The sequence below is a fragment of the Chionomys nivalis genome, chromosome 19 (genome assembly GCF_950005125.1).
Source record: "Chionomys nivalis chromosome 19, mChiNiv1.1, whole genome shotgun sequence".
Classification (NCBI taxonomy): domain Eukaryota; kingdom Metazoa; phylum Chordata; class Mammalia; order Rodentia; family Cricetidae; genus Chionomys; species Chionomys nivalis.
The window spans coordinates 4,083,930-4,106,325 of NC_080104.1; the positions used below are offsets into that span (position 1 = coordinate 4,083,930).

At 39.3% G+C, this 22,396-nt stretch overlaps 1 protein-coding gene across 1 annotated transcript; it reads right to left on the reverse strand.

Moving 5' to 3' along the window:
* Positions 1–817: 817 nt before the first annotated feature.
* On the reverse strand, positions 818–1,314 carry LOC130862172 (60S ribosomal protein L23-like). The gene has a single exon (XM_057751640.1). It carries the CDS (start codon positions 1,291–1,293, stop codon positions 871–873), a length of 423 nt encoding a protein of 140 aa, XP_057607623.1. The 5' UTR covers positions 1,294–1,314; the 3' UTR covers positions 818–870.
* Positions 1,315–22,396: the final 21,082 nt, after the last annotated feature.

Consider the following 22,396-nt stretch of genomic DNA (forward strand, 5'->3'; position numbering starts at 1 on the left):
TAATCTCTGTGCTGCTTGGGTTATACGTAGGAAGTGATCTCCTGTGCCCATGTGTTGTAGTCTACTTCCCACTTTGTCTTCTATCAGGTTCAGTGTGTTCAGACTGACATTGAGGTCTTTAATGCATTTGGACTTGAATTTTGTACATGGTGATAGATATGGATCTATTTTCATTCTTCTACAGGTTGACAACCAGTTCTGCAGCACCATTTGTTGAAGATGCTTTCTTTCTTCCATTGTATATTTTTAGCTCCTTTATCAAAAATCAGGTGTTCATAGGTTTGTGGGTTAAAATCTGGGTCTTCTACTCAATTCCATTGGTGACTTCTCTGTTCTTATGCCAATACCAAGCTGTTTTCAATACTGAAGCTCTGTAATAGAGTTTGAAATCAGGGATGGTAATGCTTTCAGATGTTCCTTTATTGTATAAGATTGTTTTGGCTATCCTGGGTTTTTTGTTCTTCCATATAAAGTTGATTATTGTCCTCTCACGGTCTGTGAAGAATTTTGATGGGATTTAATGGGGATTGCATTGAATCTATAGATTGCTGTTGGGAGAAATGCCATTTTTACTATTTTGATCCTCCCAATCCAAGAGCAAGGGAGATCCTTCCATTTTCTGGTATCCTCTTCAATTTCTTTCTTCAAAGACTTAAAGTTCTTGTCAAATAGATCTTTTGCTTCCTTGGTCAGAGTTATGCCAAGATATTTTATGCTATTTGTGGCTATCATGAAAGGTGATGCTTCTATGAATTCCCTCTCTGCATCCTTATCCTTAGTGTATAGGAGGGCAACAGATTTTTTTTTTTTTTTTGGTGAAGGTGTCAAGAAAACCTTTTAATGAATCTATTTTACAAATGCACTGGAGAGTCACGCAATGCTGCCTGCATTTGATGCAATCCTGGGCCACAAGTCCGCACACTCCTTTGCAACTGGGCCCATGATAGCAGAACCTTTCATCTCGCCTTTATTGTTTACTATGACCCCCGCGTTGTCTTCAAAATAGAGAAACACCCCATCTTTTCTTCGATATGACTTTCGTTGTCGAATTACAACGGCTGGATGGACCTTTTTTCTTAGCTCTGGTTTGCCTTTCTTAACCGTGGCCATCACCATGTCGCCCACACCCGCAGCAGGAAGTCTGTTCAGTCGTCCCTTGATTCCCTTCACAGAGATGATATACAAATTTTTGGCTCCTGTATTGTCAGCACAGTTGATCACAGCTCCTACCGGAAGACCCAGGGATATCCGGAATTTCGCTCCGGAGGACCCACCACGTCCTCGCTTCGACATCTTGAATGCCCGGAAAGAGTCAAAAAGGGCAACAGATTTTTTTGAGTTGATCTTGTATCCTGCCGCATCACTAAAGGAGTTTGTCAGTTGTAGGAGTTCTTTGGTAGAGTTTTTGGGGTCGCTTATGTATACTATCATATCATCTGCAAATAACGACAGTTTAACTTCTTCCTTTCCAATTCGAATCCCCTTGATCCTTTTATGTTGTCTTATTGCTATTGCTAGAACTTCAAGCACTATATTGAAGAGGTATGAAGAGAGTGGACAGCCTTGTCGTCTTCCTGATTTTAGTGGGATGGCATTGAGTATCTCTCCATTTAATTTGATGTTAGCTGTCGGCTTGTTGTAAATAGCTTTTATTGTATTTAGATATGTCCCTTGTATCCCTACTTTCCCCAAGACCTTTATCATAAAGGGATGTTGAATTATGTCAAATGCTTTTTCAGCATCTAATGAAATGATCATACATTTTTTTTTCTTTCAGTTTATTCATATGATGGATTACATTGATAGATTTCCATATGTTGAACTAGCCCTGTATCTCTGGGATGAAGCCTACTTGATCATAATGAATAATTTTTCCAATGAGTTCTTGGATTCAGTTTGCCAGTATTTTATTGAGAATTTTTGCATCGATGTTCATGAGTGAGATAGGCCTGTAATTCTATTTCTCAGTTGAGTCTTTGTGTGGTTTTGGTATCAGAGTAACTGTACCTTCATAAAAGGAATTTTTCAATGACTCTTCTGTTTCTATATTGTGAAATACATTAAGGAGTATAGATATTAGCTCTTCTTGAAAGTTCTGGTAGAATTCTGCATTGAAACCATCTGGTTCTGGGTTGTTTTTGGTAGGTAGGTTTTTGATAACAGTTTCTAATTCTTTGCGACTAACAGGTCTATTATAGATTGTTCACCTGGTCTTGGTTTAACTTTGGTATATGGTACTTATCTAAAAAGATGTCCATTTCTTTTGCATTTTCCAGTTTTGTGGCATACAGGCTTTTGTAGTAAGATCTAAAAATTCTCTGAATTACCTCTGTGTCTGTGGTTATGTCCCCCTTTTCATTTCTGATCTTATTAATTTGTGTGTTCCCTCTCTGCCATTTGATTAGTTTGGATAGGGGTTTGTTCATCTTGTTGATTTTCTCCAAGAACCAACTTTTTGTTTCATTGATTCTTTGGATTGTTTTTTGTGTTTCTATTTTGTTGATTTCAGCCCTCAATTTGATTATATTCAGTCTTCTACTCCTCCTGGGTGAGTCTGCTTCTTTTTTTTCTAGAGCTTTCAGGTGTGCTGTTAAGTCTCCAATGTGTGCTTTCTCCGTTTTCTTTAAGTGGGCACTTAGTGCTATGAACTTTCCTCTTAGCTGTTAAGTCTCCAATGTGTGCTTTCTCCGTTTTCTTTAAGTGGGCACTTAGTGCTATGAACTTTCCTCTTAGCTATGCTTTCATCGTGTCCCATAGGTTTGAGTATGTTATCTCTTTATTTTCATTAAATTCAAGGAAGACTTTAATTTCTTTCTTAATTTCTTCCTTGACCCAGGTGAGGTTCAGCAGTTGACCATTCAGTTTCCATGAGTTTGTCGGCTTTCTGGGGGTAGCCTCATTGTTGAATTCTAACTTTAATCCATGATGATCTGGTAAAACACATGTGGTCACTTCAATTTTTTTTTTGTATCTGTGGAGGTTTGCTTTGTTACCAAGTATGTGGTCAATTTTTGAGAAGGTTCCATGAGCTGCAGAGAAGAAGGTATATTCTTTCCTATTTGGGTGGAATGTCCTATAGATGTCTGTTAAGTCCATTTGCTTCATTACCTCCATTAATTCTCTTATTTCTCTATTAGGTTTCTATCTGATTGACCTGTCCATTGGTGAGAGAGGTATGTTGAAGTCTCCTAATATTAGTGTGTGAGGTTTGATGTCTGCCTTGAGTTCTAGTAATGTTTCTTTTACAAAAGTGGTTGCTTTTATATTAGGGGCATAGATATTCAGGATTGAGACTTTATCTTGATGAATTGTTCCTGTTATCAGTATAAAATGGCCATCTCGATCTTTTCTGATTGATTTTAGTTTGAAGTCAGTTTTGTTAGAAATTAGTATGGCCACACCTGCTTGTTTCTTAGGTCTATTTGCTTGGAAAACCTTTTCCCACCCCTTTACTCTGAGTAGATGCCTGTCTTTGTGGTTGAGGTGTGTTTCTTGTACACAGCAGAATGTTGGATCCTGTTTTCGTATCCAAACTCTTAGCCTTTGCCTTTTTATAGGTGAATTGAGTTCATTGATATTAAGTGATATTAATAACCAGTGGTTGTTGACTCCGGTTGTTATTATTGTTTTGTTTTTAGAGTTTGTGTGTCTTCCTTCTTTGAGTTGTGCTCGTGAAGGGTCGCTAGTTGTCTGAGTTATCATAGGCAGTGTTGGCAATGTTGGATTCCTTGGGTTGTGATTTTCCTCCTATTACTTTCTGTAGGGCTGGGTTTGTGGCTACGTGTTGTTTAAATTTGTTCTTATCCTGGCGTATTTTTTTCTCCATTGATAGTGAACGATAGCTTGGCTGGGTATAGTAGTCTGGGCTTGCATCCATGGTCTCTTAGTTTCTGTAGTACCTCTATCCAGGACCTTCTGGCTTTCATGGTTTCCATAGAGAAGTCCGGTGTAAGTGTGATAGGTTTACCTTTGTAAGTAACTTGACCTTTTTCCTTTACATATCTTAATATTCTTTCTTTAATCTGTATATTTTGTGTTTTGATTATTATATGGCAAGGGTTTTTTTTAATCCAGTCTATTTGGTGTTCTGTATGCTTCTTGAATATTCATAATAATATTTTTCTTTATGTTGGGAAAGTTTTCTTCCATAATTTTGTTAAATAAGTTTTCTGGGCCTTTGAGCTGTAATTCCTCTCCTTCTTCTATCCCTATTATTCTTAGGTTTGGTCTTTTTTATTGTGTCCCATATTTCCTTAATGTTTTGTGATGAGAATTTGTTGGATTTGCTGTTTTCTTTGATCAGTGCATTTATTTTCTCAATGGTGTCTTCAGAGTCTGACATTCTTTCTTCTATCTCTTGTATTCTACTAGTTATGCTTGTTTCTGTAGTCTCTGTTCGTTTCCCTAGATTTTCCATATCCAGTCATCCCTCAGTTTGTGTTTTCTTCCTTGCCTCCTTTTCAGTTTTCAATTCTTGAACTGTTTCCATTACCTGTTTGATTGTTTTTTCTTGATTTCCCAGGGTATCATTTACGTATTTACTCATTTCTTCAAACTTTTTGTTATACTTCTCATTCATTTCTATAAGGGTGCTTTTTACATGCTGTTTAAGGGACTCTATCACGTTTATAATGTCAATTTTTTCCCCTTCTTCTGGATTAAGGTGTTCAAGACCTTCTGTTGTCTGATCACTGGGTTCTGGTGTTTTCATGTTGTTTTTCAGATTGGTGGAGGAATTCTTGCCTTGACGCCTGCCCATCTCTTCCTTCAAATGCTATCCTATGGATCTTATGGAACAGGATCAGGTTCCCTTGGTGGCCAGGAACCTTTTTAACAAAGGGCCTACCTTGCTGCAGACAGGCTATTGAAGCAAAGCAATTCCCACAGGCCCCTTTGCCCTCAGCACCCCGTCCCAGCACCCAAACAGGCTGAGCTGGTGGATCCCATGGCCCTGCAGAAGGGAGGAAGAAGGGAGGAGGTTCCTGGGTGCAAACTGGGATGGGTTAGGGAGAGAGACTTAAGAGGGATTTTATTGTAATTATTTTAATATACTCATCTACCTCAACTATTCCAGATTACCTCTGATAAATTTATAGAGTAGTGCCCTTTCTATTCCTAGGAGTGTTAATAACTAATCTATGGTGTGTGGACAGTACCAGAGAGGTGGTGGTGCTTGTGTCCATCTACAGGCTGTTGTTAGTCTTCACTCTCAAAATTGAGCTGGAAGCTACTTGTAAAATTGAGTCTTCTGGGACAAAGCACAGTCTGAAAAATCACATTTTACACAACATGAACTCCTTAGAGCTGGGCTGTTCTGGTTAGTTTTTGTCATCTGGAAATAAGGATACTCAGTTAAGAAAATTCCCCATAAAACTACTCCATATCTGCAGGGAATTTTCTTGATTCACGATTGATGATAGAGGACCCAGCACACTGGGGGCAATGCCACTCCTGGGCAGGAGGGCCTGGGCTGTGTTAAAAAGTTAGCTGAGCAAGCCAAGAAGCAACGGTCTTCCGTTGGCCTCTGCTTCAATTCCTGCCTCCAGGTTCCTACCTTGCTTGAACCTTCTGCCTAGCCTTTCCTCAATGGTGGACTAAGGTTGAAATGGCTAGCCAAATATAATCTTTTCTCCCCAAGTTCCTTGGGTCATGTCATTTGTCAATAGTAAGCAAAGTAGGAAAGACTGGGACACAGCTAGATCTCAACAAAGGTTTTCAACTAGTTGTTGGGGGATAAAATATAGTGAGACAAGGTTCTCTTTCCAGGTTCTTAGTATCTCAAAGAGGGCACGTCATAAAGATAAATACATTCAAGGAAAAATAATCTCATTGAACAAAGATAATTTTCATTTACTGTGTACCAGATGTGTGGTAGCTTGTAGGTTTACAAAAAATGGGATGAAGACTTTGTCTATAACAGAAAGTGTGCGAGAACACTTAGAAGGAGAGACACCACTGAGAAAGACTAGTTGAATTAACAATAAATTTCCCAAAGAAATATATATAGTTTATATTTTATATAACTATTTTTTATAAACCATATATATAAAAAATCCAAGAAAGACATATTTAAAATAATGGTGGTGCTTGTGTTTTGGATTCTTTTAAAAGTTACATGGTAGGGAAGGTATGGACTGAAAGAAACATGTAAGTGTAAGGTGCAAAGTACAGAAACTACCTAAACAACTCAGAAGACAGGCTGTCACATGCTGCACACATCTCAAACTTTTACAAGGAACCATTTAAATATAGTACAGGAACTGACAGCAACTCATTTTAGTCTTTGTAAATGTTTTCAATTCAAAGGCAAATGGGATACAGAGTAGACTCAAAACCACTCAGAGAAAACAACACAGACATTATTTACTGAATAGAAATTATTGTGAGGAAATCATAATGAAAATTTTTACAAATAAAAAGACTCCTTAAAAATAATATTCCCTTTTTAATAGCATCTACCAATATTTTCTCATTTGTAGTATTAAATGCTGTCTTTCACACTCTCACAATACAGATTGTGGTACTGCAGTCTGGATGCCTCAATCACTGCGTGAATTTGCATAATTTATTTACATTCTACCTGTTTTTTTTTCTGGCCCATACTAAGAGGATAATGGTGTGAAAAACCAGAAAATTCAAGGGAAAGGTTAATGTTCATATTAGTATTACACACACACACACACACACACACACACACACACACACACACACACGTGGTGTTGTGGAGCCAGGTTTCACTTTCTCCACATGGAACTGCCTGCTCATCTGTTTTACCCACCCCAAGAAATGTGACTATTACTGGTAATAAATGTGATATGTTCCCACTTGAAAGTCTGTGTTTACCTGTCTCCCTTAAAACAAAGCTCCAGCTCCTCCACCAACCCTACAACTACTTTCTTAGTCCTCAGCCCTCTCCTTTGCCCTAAAGATCTGACTTTGGAGGCCTCTGTTACCACACACAAACAACACATAGTGCAACATATGGTCTTGTGTATCACCAGCTATACGCTAATGAATCAAAGCTCCATCACCTTTCATGTTCCTGCTAGCCTTTGTTTCCCATGTCTCTATCTTCCTTCCCCCAGTCTGGATATTTGCAGGAGCATCGCACTGATTTCAGGTTTTCATCTTTCTTCACATTCATACCATATGGTGGCCTCTTGGCAAATGAAAGTTCTTAACTTGGACTTTGGGCGTGGCTGTGTGCTGTGCTTTAGGGAAAATGGGCTGTAGGGATGGTGTAAGGCAGTTTGAACACCCGGGTGGTGTTCTTGCCCACGTCTCCATCTCCATGCGAAAACACCTACAAAACCAAACCTATCCACCATATAAAAGAAAACGTAACTGAGCATCCAAACTCATGCCGTTGTGTGTTCATAAGATCCAGAGGGATGAATAAACCCAGAGCAGAGTCTTCATATCCAACCCAACATCTGTGTGTTGGAGGAGGCCGCTTGTTTGTCCCGGCTGCCCAGAACTGGTCAGCTTGCCTCTGTTCCTCTGCCCTATAAGCAACAGCATTCCTTTCCATCTACCTCCCATCATGATTTTAAAACTTTCCCATTTTAGACTTTTTGATTTTCTTTTATGGGTGCTTTTTATGCATGTATGTTGGTGGATCATGTGTGTAGCTTGTACCTGTGGCTATCAGGAGGCCTTGGATTTCCTGGAACTGGAGTTATGGATGGTTGTGACCACCATGTGAGTGCTGAGAAACAAACTAGGGTCCTCTGAAAGAGCGGACAGTGCTCTAACTGCCAGGTTAGCTCTATGGCTTTCTTCCAGTGTTTTGTATAGCAAAAAATCCTCCATCAGACACCCAAAGGTTGATCTAGAACTGTGATACAATGAAGTTCTAAGCTTGTTATAGGTAACACAATGTGTATTGTCTGATATAGACTAGTGAAATGCATGGTTGCATTTTAATTTTAATTTTATGTTAATTAATTATTCAAAGATGCAATCCTGCTTTATAGTTTAGACTGGCCTTGTTTTTGTAATCTTCCTGCTTTGATTTCTTGAGTGTTGGGATTACAGGTATGCAGCACCATGCCTTGCCTAAAGCTAAGGTAGTTTATGAATAGTTTAGCCAACTGCCAGTCCAGTGTATGGGGGATACTCATCTTCTCAGCACTAGAGGTCAGTTAGAGCAAAATCTGGAGGTCTACCTGACTACATAGGAGTGCCAGGCTAAGTTAGTCTGGCTTGTCATAAAAAAACCAGATTTAAACAGAGCCAAACAGAGATGAAGTTAGCAAAATTCCAATCTCATATCACATTCAGGGACTTTAGCTTATATTACTCTTCTTCCTGACTCAAAAAGAAAATTGTCAGACATTACTATTGCATGGGATATTTTCTATTTTGAGATTCAGCAAGCATTTCCTCTTCTTTCTCCTGGTTTGTCCTGTGGATCCTTTGCTGTAAGGTGAGAGCTAGAACCACTTCCACCGGGGCTCTTAAGAGTTGAGGCAGCTGCTAACTTATTTAAATAAATCTTCGTTAACGCTGAGAGAAATTAATAACTGACATTCAAAGAAAAAATGTTGAAGGTAGATAGGCCATTGGGCAGTCAGCAAGATGCATCTCAGTCACTGACCAGCATCAATCCCCTGAATTTGGAAGTCTTTCAGAATATGGGAATGTGGTTATTTAACTCAGAGCTGGCAAAGCAGCTTGATCAAATAGCATTGTGTACATGGACGATAAATTTCATTAATGATAATTGTGGATAATAAGAAAAATGTTCAAACCAGGATTAATTTTCTAGGAGAAAAGAAGAGTGACAAGGAACAAATTACAGACAAGTAATCTTTATTTCTGCAGAACTCCCATTTAGTTAATAATGGTAAAGTAGACAAGACACTAAGTGAAGGACTATAAAGACAGAGCACGCACACTGACTTTGATATGAGGAAAATGCTCAGTCTCACACTAATGAACGGCAGCTTTTTTCTTGGTGACAGCCTGAGAACCCCTTGTCTTTGTTTCTCAATGAAGCTCATTGATTCTCTCTTCAAAGACATTGCAGAGAAGACAATGCCTATGACTATTAGGAATCTTTTACACCCTGATTGACAATCTTTTAAAAAGAATAAATAGCTCTTTCTTCCTACTCCCTCAACAAATAATCGGTTGGCCCTATTTTCCCCCCTCTTTAATCTGCTTACTTTGGCAGAACATTCCAAAAGTTTTTCAAATTGGAAAGATCTTTTTACCCAAGGGTAATTAATTAAAGAGAAAAAATGCTCCAGTGTAGGAACAGGTATGGGAACACAGCCTCCATGTGAACAACGTGGCTGCATGCAGACTGAAAGAAGTCAAGCAGATGATCAGAGACTACTCATGCAGGAAGTCCACAGGTGGCTTCATCTCTTCATTTGTTCCCGAGGAAGCAAGCCATGTGCCTACATAGAGAAGCCCATTATCCTCTCTGAACCAAGAGATGCCTTCAATCATCCATCATCTTGAAACTTTGTCTTTGTTGCTGCAAATCTCTGGTTCACAAAGAAAACACCATCCTTTTCTTTCACATTTAGCTGATTTTGAGCATTTGCCAAATTTGTTGTTCTTTTTCTATGGTGTAGTGCCCAAACTTCCGCATCCAGCAGCTTTTCAAATGACACACAGTGGCACCTACTGCTTATGATGGCTAGTTTTTGCTATCAACTTTACTGGGTTACAGAATTCTCAGGAAACTTAGAAAGCATGACTCTGGCTGTGACTATAAGGGTGTTACTTGAGGCAACTGTATTATGATGGCAGTATTAATTACTTGATGGGTTCACCAGAAATTATATATATATATATTATAATTTTTAAAATATAATTAGAGAGCAGGAGTCCCTGGGGACGTGCTTTGGGGTGACATCTTTCCCTGCCTTCTTTGATTCTGTCTCTCTGCTTCTCATCTGCCTGAGGTGAGGTGCCATATGCTCCAATTACCACAATGTCTTGCCCAAATTTGAGGGAACAAGAAAACCAGAATAGATCTCTCTGAAACTACGACCAAAATTAAATAAATCCTTTATTTGTATTTGTGTGTGTGTGTGTGTGTGTGTGTGAGAGAGAGAGAGAGAGAGAGAGAGAGAGAGGGAGGGGGAGGGAGGGGTGTAACATGAGGGCTGGCTGCTTGTTTGTTGGGGTTTTTGTCCCACCCAGTACCCCAAAACTGTTTAACCCCAAAGAAATTCACACATAGGTCTCTATAAGTTATAAGCTGATTGGCCCATTAGCTCTAGCCTCTCACTGGCTAACTCTCACATCTTGATTAACCCATTTTTTCTGATCTATGTTAGCCATGTGGCTCAGTACCTTTTTCAGTGGTTGCAGATCATATCCTGCTGCTTCGGTGATCTGGGCAGGAGTGGGAGGAATCAACTTCCTCCTTCCCAGAATTCTCCTGTTCTCATTGCATTATTTCTACTTCCTGTTTGGTTTTCCTGCCTATATTTCCTGCCTGGCCAATCAGCGTTTATTTATAACATGATTGACAGAATACAGGCAATTCCCCTGCACCACTTCCCCCTCTAAAAAAAAAAAAAAAAAAAAAAAAAAAAACAAAGGAAAATATCCAGAGGCACTGATAATCTTGTGGGGACCTAAAGAAAATTTAGAGTTATGATCAAGTCCTGACTGAAGTATCCTGTGAGTCTTGATCATCTCAGACAACAGTCTTGAACCTGTTCTGGATGAAGAACTCAGACATCTGGGCCATCTGTTCCTGTGGGAGATTTCTCAGGTGGTCTTCCTTGATCAAAGTTGATTTTTCTTAACTCTGAATAAATCCACAGCCTCTCATTTTCTGTGGAAACAAAAGCAACATACCTTTTGACTTCAACTGTGAAGTCAAGGTATTTTCAAAATACCTATCTTGGATGAATTCTGCAGCATTTATAAGCAAATATCTTTTAGCAGCTATTGCTCTTCATCAGCATCCAAACAATTCAAAGAGAGCATAATAACATACAGTATCAAGATTCTCTGTGTATTTTCAATTTTTATGTGGCTTTATTTTAACCTCTATTTCTTTTATTTTTACTTTTACTTTTTGAGACATGTTCTCTGTATATCTTTGTCCTGGAATTCCCTCTGTAAGCCAGGCTACCCTTGAACTCACAGAGATCCATCTGTCTCTGCCGCCCAGGCTACTTTCATTCTTTCTTTTTTTTTTTTGTTTTTGAGAACTTTAACCTTTAGCCTGTATATATTTTTAACACACTGTAAACCTTTTAGAGGTTTTCTTACTCTTTGAATCTCTGTTTACTGTATTTTTCTCTTTTTATGACCACATGGGTCTTTAATTTGTTAAGAAATATGGAGATGGAGAAGTTTTTTTTTGCCACAATTCTATGGCATTTTAAGGTCCTTGCCAGGTAGCAAGCTGCAACAGCGTGTCCATAAACAACATTGAGAAGCCCCTCTGTAACATGAACTGAGGCCTGCTTGTTTGTTGTTGTGGTTTTTGTCCTGCCCGGTACCCCACAACTGTTTAGTGTTTATTTATAACATGTTTGACAGAATACAGACAATTCTCCTGCACCAGAGGGGGAGGGGGAGGGGAAGAGGGAGAGGGAAAACAGTGCTCAGGGAGATGTAGGTGCCTTGGGAGGTGAAAAGAGGGTATCAGACTATCAGACTCCCATAGGGCTGGAGTTACAGATGATTGTGAACTTCCTGATACGGTGTTGGAGCTGAACTCAGGTTCTATGCAAGAGCAGGAAGCTTTCTTAACTGTTGAACCACCACTCCAGCGTATACAGCCCATAGTGTATTAGACTGGATTTATAATACTGGGCTAGGGAACTTTGAACAGTGTTTCACTTATTCAAAAACATGTGAACATGAAAATCTTAGAAAATCCTCTAAACCTTTCTTACTGTAGCTGGAACTAGACTTGAAAGGGTTAACTAGAAACCAGGCTTTGAAATAAGACTTGGGCCACTATGTAAACCTCCTTCTCATTTGACATTTTAGCTACATATGATGTTGGTATAATGTCAAGTTTTAACAAATACTTGGAGACAAAAATCACACCAATACTTGCTAAGAGCTCATTTTATATTTGTTTTAGGTGTTTTAATAGTTGCAAAGTCTCAAAAATGGTTTTAAATGTTGCTTTCCAGTTTTGCCTGCTAAATTGCCCAGCTCATAATCTGTTTTGTCCTTTGGGAGTAAAACATGTTTGCATAGTGCTGTAGTGTGATGCACACTTTCTGGTTTCATTCTGCCATGCAGCCTTGGCAGTCGAGATCCTAGAGCTGTGAAGACTTGCCTTTGCTATGGATAGATTGCTTCCGAGTCCTGTACTGAGTATCTTTAGCACATCTTCTTATAAGACTGTTTTTTTTTTTTGTTTTTTTTTTGTTTGTTTGTTTTTACCATGTCTGTGGCTGGGATTGTATTTATAAAGGAAAACATTCAAATATGACAATGTACTCTCTCTATTCTCTCAAGTCACAGTGCTGTTTAGAAGATGAAGTTTAACAATCAGAGGTACTACTGAGGGCCAGGCCTCGAGATTCAGACTGATTGAGTTGGAAATCTCCCACAGGAGTTTACTCTCTAGTCAGAGCTATGCACCTCTGTTCCAGGTCCTTAGTCCATGTGAGACAAGATCAGGGCATTCAAGGTTCTCAATTTATTTGACTAGGTGACAGCACAGACGAGTTTTTACTTTTATCTTGGTTCATTTGCTCCTTCATCCACTGGCACAGCCCTGAGATACTGTTTCTACAAGTGCTGCAGCAAAAGCTAAATAGTACAACCCTCCCCTTCTCTGTCGCTATAAGCAGCAGCAGCCCTGGATGTGCTTCAACTCTTCCCCATCAATGTCTTTCTAGGAATATATATATTCTACCTTTGTCCTTTCTTTGAGTCTCAGATGTACCATTTTCTTTTCTTTTCTTTTTATCCTTTTCTTTTTTTTTTTTTTAAAGAACGAACCTCAGCTTTCTTGAAGGGTTCATATCTTCCTGGAGTATATTGTTCCTATTTCTATTTCCTATGGCTATCCCTCCCTTTTCCTAACTAGATAGCCCTCATTCTTCCCTCTCCCCCTCCACTGTCCTGGATAGCTATTCTGCAGTCTTCTGGGCTTGGGCAAATTTTGATCCTTTGTTCTTCAGATGTCCTTATATGAGGCAGAACTGACAAAAGAGAAACCTATTTAAAAAGAGGAGGAAAAATGTTGTTTGGTGTCTATATAGTGAGTTAAATCACTAAATCCCTGGCAACCATTTGAGGAGACAAAAAGAAATGGGAGGCTACCTGGGTGCTTCCAACTCTGTGATCACGCGCACTGAATGAGCCAAGGGCAGCACTGTGCTGTGCCTGTGGCAACTGATGCTAAAAAGGGTAGATGTGTGCAGGAGTGATTTTTTGGTTTCTTGTTTTATAATGTTACAGAAAGCAAAGCAGATGTGATCAACTGAAATAAAAACCCAGAAGATAATAGTCCCACTAACAGTTTCTGTGTAAAACAATTGCAGAAATCCTTGCATGTGTCAAAGGTTGCATTGTGGAGAGATGCTGAGGTGACACATGTAAACTGGGTAGCCTGAGCCATACTGCAGATTCTTCGTCTTTTCTGCTGCTGTCATTATGAGCAGAGGAAACACATGGCCTCTGTTGCCCAAGAGAAGGGTGGGAACTATGAGCAGGGCAAGGTTGGAATCCACTCTATTCTTCACCTCTTGTGCTTCAGAAAGAGGGCATGCCCTCTGTAGGACATTAGGGTCAAAAGAGGGAGCAGACTTTCTATATCACTTTCAGTAACACTCTTCACTTTCTTACACTTCATATCTGTTGGTTTATAGCTTCCATTTTGTACCCTAGCTCTACATTCCCCAAGAGACATGCCCAGGTCCTTAACTCCGTGCTTCCTACCTGCTATGAGAACTGATGTATGAGACACACCCAGCAATGTACAGTGGCTGATACACGCCGACTTTCATGGTGTTCATTAAAAGTTTTGCTATTTTGAGATATCTAGAGTGATGTAAGCATAGCAGGAGGAAAATTTAAAAATCTAAACCCAGTTCCTCAGTTCTTAAAACTTTATTTTTAACCTCTGAAGACCAGCCTCTAGTGGTCTTTATAATTTATACCTTGCTATTAGTCAGGGACTTTGAGGGTTTATTTTAGGGGAGACGTGAAGGGAACTATTCTAAGGCTAGTGCTCTGTGACTGAGGGAGGCTCCTCAAGTTTTCAAAAGCTAAGTGTAGGTAAATTCCTACCCTGGAGAGGAAGTAGTTGGTATAATGGGCAGACTGACATTTCCTTCCTTAGATGTAGTTATTCATCTGGGAGGGGAGGACTCATAGCAGTGAGGTGCCTCTCAAATGGCTTAGGCTGAAGGAACACTTTGCAGACACAGGGGTTGGCGCTTGATTAGATTGAAGCGAGTTGAGCTTTCAAAATATGTGAAACCAACTTAATGAGACTGAATGACTGCCCCATCCAGGCTTCAGCCAAACTGAAGGCATTTGAATATTTGCATATATGCAATATATAAGATGATAAAGTGATAGTCTACCTGCTAATGTAGAATAGGCACGTGAGGGAAATGCTGGTATAACCATGAAAGCTGTCTCCATGGCCAAAGTCTTCCTTCTGGCAGCATGCTCTATACCAAAGGCCTGTGTGGACTGGTTGAGGATGTTTTAGGCTACTATTTGTCTATTAGCAACCAGACAAAGGAAAAATTTATGATTTGTTTCTCTATTTTGATACCTTGATTGCCACATAATTTTCCCGCTTTTAATTTTTACTTGTTCTTTAAGGATTTCATACAAGTAATTTGATTGTATGAATACCTGAATTACCCCATTCAGCTATTTAAGATTCCTCCCATACCTCATCCCCTTCCCTATTTTCATGTCTTCTTTTAACTTTTATCTGGAAATTTTATTTTATTTTATCATGCACTTATAGTTAGTGGTGCTGATATGATGAGTGTGGGGCAATCCAGCACAGCATAGTCAAGCTACTGGGGCCACATCTATGAAGAAGACAAATTCTTCCTCTCTCACTAGCTGCAATAGCTCCTCAGCTAACAAGGGCCCATGTCTGAGTCTACATGTCTGAATGCTGTGCCTGAGGAGGCCAGAGGTCAGCATCAGATCCTCTAGAGCTAGAGTTACAGATGGCTGTGAGCTGGAAACTGAACTCTGGTCCTTGGCAAGAGCAATATATACTCCGACCTGTTGAGTTGCTATGGTGTTTGAATCCACTGGGAGAAACTAAAGACTTATGCTCAATTCAAATTTAGATAAAATGAATTTGTTCTTACTGCAAGCAGAAGGACGGCAGCCTTAGAACCAACCAGCATGCTGTGCAGAAGCTGGGGGGGCGGTGCTTGTTAAGCTGGGTTTTAAACCAGACACCAGAAAGTTGAGTATTACAACTATCCATGGGGTTCACAGCTGGGCAGGAAAACTGTTTTACTTCCCTCAGTTTCTTTCCTTCCTTCTATATAGTAATAAAAGACCATCCATCCCCCCGCCCCAGCAATGAGCAGGTTTTACGGACACAGAGTCAGTTCTTCATATTGTACAGTCCATTATTCTATTCTTATCTCTCTTGTAGGTCTCTACGATCTCCCAGGCATCCCAGAGCAAAAGATCAGTGCCCCTTAAGGGATGTCTGGCTTCAAATCAAAATTCTTTAGGCATTACAGGGGACCTGTATAAATTTTACTCAGGTCTAAGTGTTCTAACGACTGGGATAGAGCAGTTCATTTATGTCAAGTGTCATGGGGCTAGGACTGGCTGTCACGTCCCCACAGAGTTATCTCTTTAGCTCCGGATCATCTTTCTTTTTTTCTTTTTTCAGTTCTAGTTATATGACCAGCATGTAAAACTCATACATTAAACTTTCTACCTGTTTCTTATAACAGCTCTGTTATGAAGCTTAAAATAGATTTTCATGAGTCTTTGGACTGGTTTAGTCTCAAAGTCTGAGGGTTATAGACTGTTTTTTACAAGTGATAGTTGAAAACAAGTTCCTGTATCAATAAAATGTTCACATTTCAAGTGACTCATCAAATTGAGAAAAGGCATAAGAAATTCCCTGTACCCATGAAGCATTAATTGAGTATTCTCTGTGGCTACTCAACATTTGAATAGTCATTTCTTCATCACAATATACACTATTGTTTGCATTACTTAACTCACTTCCACTATTTATTCATACTTTTGCCAGACAAGCAGCAATAATATTTTAAAAATAAAGAGCTAAAAGTAATACAATTGAGGTAAAATAAATCTAAATTTCTTTCTATCTTTTTCCACTGCAAGAAGATGGATTGACTTTTGTTTTCAATACTTGGTCAATTTGAGGCTCAACCAACATAAATTAGATTTGGCATTAACTTGAAAAATAGACAGAGAAAACTGTAATGTACTAAACAAGTAAAAGGACTATTTGTCAAATGAAGTCATTCACAGAGTACTGCAAGGGTTAAACTATAGTGACTGACAGCCAATGTCTGCATCAGGAAGCGTTAGTAGTGCTGATCAGAAATGTCTTGTCCTTATGATGGTGCTACCTATGATTATCACACACTTAATTTTTAACACGTATCTTTTAGGTCTCCAGAAGTCCATATATTCACAAACGATCTAAAACTTGACTGTAGAAGGATTTGTGGTGGTGAGACAAAAGTCAGAATTTCTCAGTAACTTCTGAAATGTGTTTTCTATTTTTCAAAGAAGCCCTGGCCTCCAAGCTACTTGTCCTTATAATCCACATGATTAGTTTCCACCAAGATCTCTTGAGTCTGTTGCTATGCTCAATGTCTGGCTGTCTCCACTATTCTCTCTTGCTCTTCTGCTTCCCGAGCCCTGGCTGTGTCCAGTCTGTTTCTTTCTCTCTCTTCTCTGGATTCTTCCATATGCTTCTGGAGATTTTCTTTCTCTCGGTTGCAATAATCTAACAGTCAAGTCAGCAATTTCTTTACTGCACCTTCTCACACACTGTATCTTATTTAATAACAAAATCATGAGAATAGCAATACTTTTTTCTTTGAAACAGGGTCTTATGTTTCTCATACCACCCTCAAACTCAATTCTATCTTATTTTCTTCCTCTGTCTTTCCTTCTCTTCCCTTTCCTTCTTTCCCCCTCATTACATTCATGCTTAAAATTTTATTTACTGCTCTTCTCTAAACCTGTGAAACCAGCAACACTTCATTAGCCCATTTAGTAACTAGATATCAATCCCCCGTCCGATGTGTAGTTAATAATGTTTTCCATTTTCCATGTTGTCTCTTTACCTGGGTGACTGAATCTTTATTGTTCAGCTTTTATCGTCCTATTGTCAATTCTTGAGATTATTTATTGTGCTACTCCAGTCCTTTTCAAGTCATCCTTGCTTTGACTGAGTCCTGAAAGTATTTTATGTATGTTTTTCTCTAGCAGTTTCAATGTTCCAGGTCTTATCTTCAGGTCTTTGACTCATTTTGAGTCGTTTTGTGGGCAAAGTGAGAGATACGGATCTAATTTCATTTTTTTTTTTTTTTGCATGTGGATATGCAATTTTCTCAGCACTATTTAAGGGCTGTCTTCTCTTTCTTTTCCAATAAGAGTATCATGGGTCGAGTGTGAAATGTCTCCTATAGATTGATATGTTTATGCACTCAGTCCTTAGCTGTGACATTGTTTTGGAAGGTTGCAGGATCTTTTGGAGGCAGAGCCTCACTGGAGTAAGTGGGTCACCAGGGGTGGGCACTAAAGATTAGTAGTTCAACCCACTTCTTGTCTCTTCAGTGATAGACACAATATGATCTATTCAGTCATGTTCCTTCTGCCACACCTTCCCCATCAGGATAGATGGAATCACCTCATGACACAAGCAAGATTAAACCCTTCCTTCCTTAAGTTCTTTCTTGTCAGGTATTGATCAAAGCAATAAGAAGCCCAGAGAGTCAGCTTTGTGGGCTGCACTGTTGCAAAAAGCTGGACTTTGATTTGGGGCCTTTGGGTTTTCAAGGAGGCTGAGGAAGAAGTTGAAGCTGCAGTCTGGGATACTGTAAGATGAATTTACGGGCTGTTCTGGTGGGAGTCAGGTGATCTGAACACGGAGAGAGGTGTGCACAGTGGGAGTTATCAGGTTTCAGAGGGGAACAGTGATTCTATTTGGGACCGTTCTTTCTGTTTAGGATTATTCCATGATTCAAGGTCTCTTGCATATCTTTTATATTTATATTTTAATTAGTTAATTAACTAATCTTATGCATGTGGGAAATTTATTTGTTTGTATGTATTGCAAAATGTATATACAGTATCCACAGAGGACAGAAGAGGAAACAGATCATCTAGGACTGGAGTTTAGATACTTAAGATCTGCTACATGGGTTCTGGGACTGGAACCTGGGTCCCTCAGAAGAGTAGCCAGGACCTTTAAACTATAGAACCATCTCTCTAGCTGTTGTGCATCTATCAGGGTCCTGTCAGGGAGCCATGTGACTGGAGCCTTATTCAGCATGGCTTAACTCTTCTTAGCCATCATACATTTTTTTCTGATCACCTTCTCCAAATATATGCAGTCTGGTCTGCTCTTACACTGACTCTTCTCCCTGATGGAGTCACATTCCACATACAAGTGAGCAGTTTCTAGTTCACACCCAGAAATCTTTTTACTTAATTAACTAATCTATATATTTATTTTGAGTTGGTGTCTTGCTGGGTAATGCAGAATGTTATGGAGCTCACTCTGTAGCCCAGGCTGGACTTGAACTCTGATCATCAAGCCAAGGCCTCTCAAGTGTTAAGATTATAGGCTTGTCCTCCACTCTTGTCTCTTTCTGTTTTTTCAAGGAACCTTTTCTTCCTAAAAATATGCAGATATATTATTCTTTAAATTTTGCTGTGGTAAAGACAGTTAACTTGAGATCTGTCTCTAAGAGAACTGAGTGTACAATATGGCATTCATGGTTATATGTGTCATGGTATACATATACATACAGCACATCTGTAGATATTATTCACACTCTTTAACTGAAGCTCTATGATAATTTATTTTTAATTCCTCATTTTCCCCTCCTAAACCTCCACAAATAAATTCAACATGTAATATAAGTGGAGTTTTGTACCACTGTTACATTGTGATTGCATAATTACTTACTGTACCATCGTCAAGTTTTATTCAGTTTGTCAAATACTGTAAAATTTACATATATATATATGATGTGGGATTTTCTTCTATATGCTGTGAATATGTTTTATTACAATTGGTTATTAAAGAAGCTGTTTTGGCCTATGGCAGGGCAAAATATAGTGAGGAAGGAAGAGAGTAGAGAGAGTAGGTGGAGTCAAAGAGTCACCATGTAGCTGCTGAAGGAGACAGATGCACAGACACTTTACCAGGAAGTCACAGCCTTGTGATGATACACAGACGAATAGAAATGGGTTAATTTAAGATGTAAAAGTTAGCTAGAAGTACACCTGAGTTGTTGGCCAAGAAGTGTTGTAATTAATATAGTTTCTGTGTGGTTATTTGAGTATGGGCGGCCAGGAGACAAATGAGCAGTCTCTGCCTACATGGATACATCACATTTTCTTTATCTATTAAATGACAGTAGCTATTTAATATTTTCCCTATATCTTGACTATTATGCATAGTTCTTCAATGACTATACAAGTTAACATTCCTTTGTTAGCCCAATTTTATTACTTTTGGAGAGACATCAAGAAATAGAACTGCTGGATTATATCTCCATCTGTTTTGAATTTTTTGAAGAAACACCGTGCTTTTTTTTTTTTTTTTTTTTTTTTTTTTTTTGCTTTTTCGAGACAGGGTTTCTCTGTGGTTTTGGAGCCTGTCCTGGAACTAGCTCTTGTAGACCAGGCTGGTCTCGAACTCACAGAGATCCGCCTGCCTCTGCCTCCCAAGTGCTGGGATTAAAGGCGTGCGCCACCACCGCCCGGCTCAACACCGTACTGTTTTATACAACAAGTATACAAATTTTCATATCTACCAACACTATACAAGTTTCTCAATCACTGTTCCTTCTTACCATAGTTACCTTCTGTATTTTGAGGACTTGACACCCTAAAATAGTATCTCACTTTGATTTTGATTTTCATTCCCAGAGTTTTAATGATGTTAGGAAATTTCCACAGACTAATCACGTATCTTTGGACAATTAAGTATTTCAGTCCTTATGTTGGTTTTTTTTCTTTAACAGTTGTCTTTATTTACGTCTCAGTGTGTGTCTGTGTGAATGTATCTCAGATTCAGGTTCCCACGGAGGCCATAAGAGGCTGTTGTGGTTATAGACAGTTGTGAGCTGTTTGACATGGATACTGGGAACAGAACTTTGGTTCTCTGTAAAATAAGGAGTTCCCTTAACCACTGACCCATCTCTCCATCCCTCTTAGCTGAGTTTCTTAATTGAATTATTAGTTGTTTACTCCTGGGAGATGAGACTCTGACGATAAGGTTTGTGACACACAGATATTTCTCTCACCCCTTAGGCTATGAGTCATGTTATTCTGTTGATTATTACCTTTGCTGTGCAGACATTTTAGTTGTCTCACATATTTGCTTGCTTGTAATTTTTAACTTTCGCATGTGGTTTTAATACCATAGCCCATCAGTTAACCCAGTCGTGGTTTCTGCAGTCTCTGCGTGGAGCCATGGGTAATTCTAGTTTTATCTGTTTGGTCTATGCTGAGAGACAGCACCTGCCAGAGATTCTCATGCTCCCCCAGTTGGCTGCCCTAGACCTATTAGGCTCTAGGCCTTGGGGATTCCAAGACAAGGGTTTTACATGAATACAGGGAGTTTGAGGAACCAATTTATTCATAGGCAGAGCTGAGTGCTGTACTTTTTCTGCTTATTTTTTCCTGAAGTGAGAGGAATATCATTGCAAGACTGTTCTAGACTCTTCAGAACTGAAAGACTTTTGAGACAGAAGTCAGTTTTCCAAGGTGACCCCATGCTGAGGAATTAGATGCATTGAATCCTTCCTAGTGGGCCTTGGAGCTGGAGAGCTCTTTCTTTCTGGTGAGATCTTCCAGTCCTCTTTCCCTGCCTCAGTGTGTCTGATGTCACACTCTCCTGGGGGTGCGGGGGGCTTTCGGTCAATTGCTGATATTGTCCTGTAAGGACATGACCTGGGAATCATTGTAGTGTTAGTGTATGTGGGGAGGAGGTGAGTCTGGGACCTTCTCTTCCACAGTGCTGCTGACATCATTGTAACATGAGTGGTCTGCTTGTCTGTGTTCCTGTCCCACCAGGTACCCCCAACTGTTTAGCCTCAAAGAAAGTCACACATAGGTCTCCATAAATTATAAGCTGATTGGCCCATTAGCTCTAGCCTCTCACTGGCTAGCACATCTTGATTAACCCATTTTTTTTCTGATCTATGTTAGCCATGTGGCTCAGTACCTTTTTTCAGTGGGGCAGATCACATCCTGCTTCGGTGATCTGGACAGGAGTGGGAAGAATCAACTTCCTCCTTCCCAAAATTCTCCTGCTCTCATTACATCATTTCTACTTCCTGTCTGGTTTTTCCGTCTATACTTTCTGCCTGGTCAATGAGCTATTTAAAACATGATTGACAGATTACAGACAATTCTCCCACATGACATCATTACCTCAGGAACAAGCTTTGTCTTGCGATCACAGAGGGTCATGTTTCCTGTGAGCTATGTAAGGTAAGGAACACAAGCCCCTGTGTAATAAAACAAAATTCACTGGAGGCTGCCAGTACTAGGCCCTATAAGCAAGCATTCATGTCAGGATTAAGCATTATCTATGTGTAAGACACTAAGCTAGGACCAATAAATGCTATTCAAATGAAGAAAGGTAAATTCAAAGAATGAATCTTTCATGTGGATTATTTGATTTGAATCAAACAAGACTTATTACAATATACATTTTGATGAGAAAGCTCAAATGTGGGATATTCACCTCTGCAGAGATTTAGGGAATCTACTATATCACCTGTGACCCACATAAATGACAAGATAACAATTTATAATCATACAGATGGTGTCCAGATTAGGGCTGAAAGCAAAGTTAAAGGCAAGCTTGCATTTAACAACCTAAAAAATATGTAAGTATTTTAAGAATAAGGGTCAAAATTGAAATGAGGTTTTTTTTTCTGAAATGGTGAGAAATAATAAGTCAAATTAGTGCTAATAGTGAGGTTTCCTGATGCCATCAGAGGAAATAGGTTTCCTTTCCTTTGACTTCTCATGGGTAATAAAGACAAGAACAACAACAACAACAAAAAGGCAGGAACAGAATTAGCACACTTCTCACTGTATTTAATAGGTTAACATTGAGTCAACTGCCCTTTCTAATACTAAGAGACTGTCTTGGTGGACCCTTCAACCTACTGCAGCTCAGAGAAGTCTAAAGGGGGCATGGAATAGTAAATGAGCT

Bases quoted from the DNA above. Each gene is read 5' to 3' on its own strand.
- LOC130862172 (XM_057751640.1), bottom strand. From the start codon at position 1,293: ATGTCGAAGCGAGGACGTGGTGGGTCCTCCGGAGCGAAATTCCGGATA.